The sequence below is a fragment of the Abrus precatorius genome, unplaced genomic scaffold (genome assembly GCF_003935025.1).
Source record: "Abrus precatorius isolate BTA unplaced genomic scaffold, Abrus_2018 Scaffold5, whole genome shotgun sequence".
In the NCBI taxonomy this organism is placed as follows: domain Eukaryota; kingdom Viridiplantae; phylum Streptophyta; class Magnoliopsida; order Fabales; family Fabaceae; genus Abrus; species Abrus precatorius.
This window is the reverse complement of record NW_020874395.1, coordinates 14,286,942-14,290,111: the sequence shown is the minus strand read 5'-3', so window position 1 is coordinate 14,290,111 and position 3,170 is coordinate 14,286,942. Positions and strand designations below refer to the sequence as shown.

General features: G+C 37.5%; 1 protein-coding gene across 1 annotated transcript; it reads right to left on the bottom strand.

The window, feature by feature from the left end:
* Positions 1-337: 337 nt before the first annotated feature.
* On the bottom strand, positions 338-1,539 carry LOC113868022 (mitogen-activated protein kinase kinase 9-like). The gene has a single exon (XM_027503573.1). It carries the CDS (start codon positions 1,505-1,507, stop codon positions 542-544), a length of 966 nt encoding a protein of 321 aa, XP_027359374.1. The 5' UTR covers positions 1,508-1,539; the 3' UTR covers positions 338-541.
* Positions 1,540-3,170: the final 1,631 nt, after the last annotated feature.

Below are 3,170 nucleotides of genomic sequence, written 5' to 3'. Positions count from 1 at the left end.
TCTCTCATTTTATCTAATAAAATAATGAAAACGTGTTTCTTCTGTTTTCATCATGCTTTTTAATTTCCTTTTTATGTCATTATTTTTCACGTTTTATTCAATAAGACAATGTTTAGTGCACCAAACATGAAGTGGGTGGGTGCATACGAAAAGGTCCAAAAGAAATGACGAGAGCAATGATGGTGTCAAGACAGAGAGTGTTCCACCTTCACTTCATGCATTTCTACCCATTTGCCTTATCTACTCCTTTTCATTCTTGTTCCTATTCCTCTTAATATGATAACACTTTTAAAAAACTAGTTGTAGTTATTTAAAATGAACTCAAAATTAAACTATAAAGACAAATTTAGAATTGATGATGCAGTTAATTTCATTCAACATGATTCATGGTTTTCTTCCCTCAAGAGTGGAGAGAAAAATACTTACAAGAGGGAATGGTTTTCTTAAAATCCGAAAAAAATTGAATCCGGGGAATATATACATAAACTCAAAAGGGCTACTTCTAGTGCTACCTAGGCCCGACCCGATCATATCTACCCAATTAACACGGATTCGGGGCTTTGCACACAAACGGGTGGGTCAACAGCTGAGCCGCCGTCCACCTCTCACCGGACTCCTTCTTGAGGCAACACTGGACGAAGCTGCGAAACTCCGGCGACGCAGTCTCGGGGAGGCTCGGGGCGTCGCCGAAGCACACGGCACAGATAAGGGTGGACCAATCGGGTCTCTGACCCGCCTGAAGGAAAGGGAAGTGACCCACAAAGAGTTCAAAAAGGGTCAAACCCAAACTCCATATATCCGCAGCAAAACCGTTATAGTTCCCACCATAAGCATCCGGGTCGAACCGTTCGGGACTCATGTACGCGCACGTGCCAACGTAAGAATTACACGATTCGAGCGTGCGACACAGGAGCTTGCTGACACCAAAGTCCGCAATCTTAACTTCCCCTTCGGTGTTTACGAGGATGTTCGCCGGCTTGATGTCACGGTGCGCGATCTTGCGCGCGTGCAGGTACGCGAGGCCGTTGAGCACGTCACGCGCCACCGCTGCCAGTCTCTCTTCCGAGAACGTGCCGTCTTTTTTCAGGGCGGTTTCGAGGCTGCCACCGTCCACGTACTCCATTAGAATTTCCACGTCGCCGGAGGGCTTCTCGAAGGACCCGTGGTAGCGAACGACGTGGGGGCAATCGGCGGCGCGGCTGAGGATGGTGCTTTCCGACAGAGCACGGCGGCGCGTAGTGGAGTCGGTGACGCTGTGGATGACTTTCAGCGCGTAGATGGCGGAAGTGACCTTGTGGCGGACCTTGTAGACGGTGCCTCCGTTTCCGTGGCCGAGCACGGCGAGTTTCTCGAGGTCGCCAGCGGAGATAGCGTCGGCGCAGCCGGTGGCGGCGGAGGGTTTTGTGGCGGTTGGTGGGAGGGGTAGAGGGAATCGAGGACGGCGTTCGGAGGATTCTAGGAGGGGGAGGCGGAGGTTGGGGTGGCGGCGGTGGCGGACGAGGGCCATTGACTGTGGTTGACGGCGGAGAAAGTGGGAAATGAAGCGAGTGTGAGTGTGAAGGTTGCGAAGGTTTTATGGTGAGTGAGTGGCTTATGGAAAGTGATGAAGGAAAGAAGGTGGATATGGGAGAGGGGTCCATTTTTTTGAATTACTCATATTGAATATTCATAAATGCTGAATATTCAATGAATCATTGCCGATTAAAAGTTAGTTTTTTTGTTACTTTCTTTATTTGCATGTGATTAAATTCAGCTTATCTACCTTCCTTCCCTCTTTCCAAATTCCAAACTTATCTTTATTTTAAAATATCCTTTGTATTTTATATCATGTTTAAATTTTAATAGATCATTTTTTTTATAATTAATAATATAAATTATTCCTTTCCAAAATAATTTCAATTAAATTACATTTAACGAATAAATAATAAATTATGTGAGTTTCACGCAAGGTTTTTAATTTTTCCTTTTTCTAAAATAATTTTATTTCCATAATCTCTTGAATTTTAATGATATTCCTGAATTTAGTAGGAACTGATTCTGGTTCCGCATAATTTGATTTTTAAGTAAATTAATAAACAATTGAATCAAAACAGCAAAATACGGAGAGAGAGAGATAATTATTATATATGGGGATGAATGCACGTGTGACTAGCTATTTAAATTAAAATTGGTAGTAGTTACGTGAAGATATATTTAGTGAAAACTATTATCATCACATACAAATAATTATTATTATATATATATATATATATATATAAGTTTGAAATTAAAATTTAATTCAATTATATAGCATTTATTTTAAAAGAAGAAGTTGAGATTAAATTGTTTGAATTAAATTATACCATCTTCACGTGATCTAGCAATTTGATAAGCTGTGCTAAATTTTAAATTGAATTTGAGTTGAGATGGGCTATTAATATAACATCTTAAAAATTATATAATATAATGAAAAAGGTATCTTTGATTTAAAATAATACATTAATGTTTAAAATTTAAATTAATATTAATTAATCATACCCAAAAATAAGATTAATTAAATCTAGATGAGTGTTAGAGATGAATAAAACAAAATAAAACTTAAATGAAGGATTAAATACCTTCGTTCAAAAATTAATAAAGAATGTTTGTGCTGGAAAAACATTTTTCTTTAAAGGAACACTGTATACCAAAAAGATACACTAGATTTGTTTATTGTACTTTTAAATTAATTATTATCTTTCTTGTTTATCACATGGTATTATAAATCCATGCAATTAATTAGTTATTATTTCTTCAGCAAAAGAGAGAGAGAGATAACAATGACAAGTAATATGCACATGGCTAGCTAATAAAATTTTCACACTTCTTTAGTGGGTGTGAAATAGGGTGCATAAAATAAACATTTGAGAAACAAATACGTGAAGTTGTATATAGTTGATTAAATAGGCTGTCATCTTTTGGGTTTTGAATCCTCAAACAAGAAAAAGAAGACCATCCTTAAAATTAATTAGTTTTATAAATGAAACTTGGATAATAGAAAAATACAAGAACCAAACATTGTTTATGAATGAATGTTGTCTCGTGTTTCATTTCTAATTAATCGTGTTGTTCTAACTAACAAATTAAAGAAAACTCTACTTTATTATGTTGTTTTGGTTACATTGTCACATTTTCTATTTCATTTCAAGTGG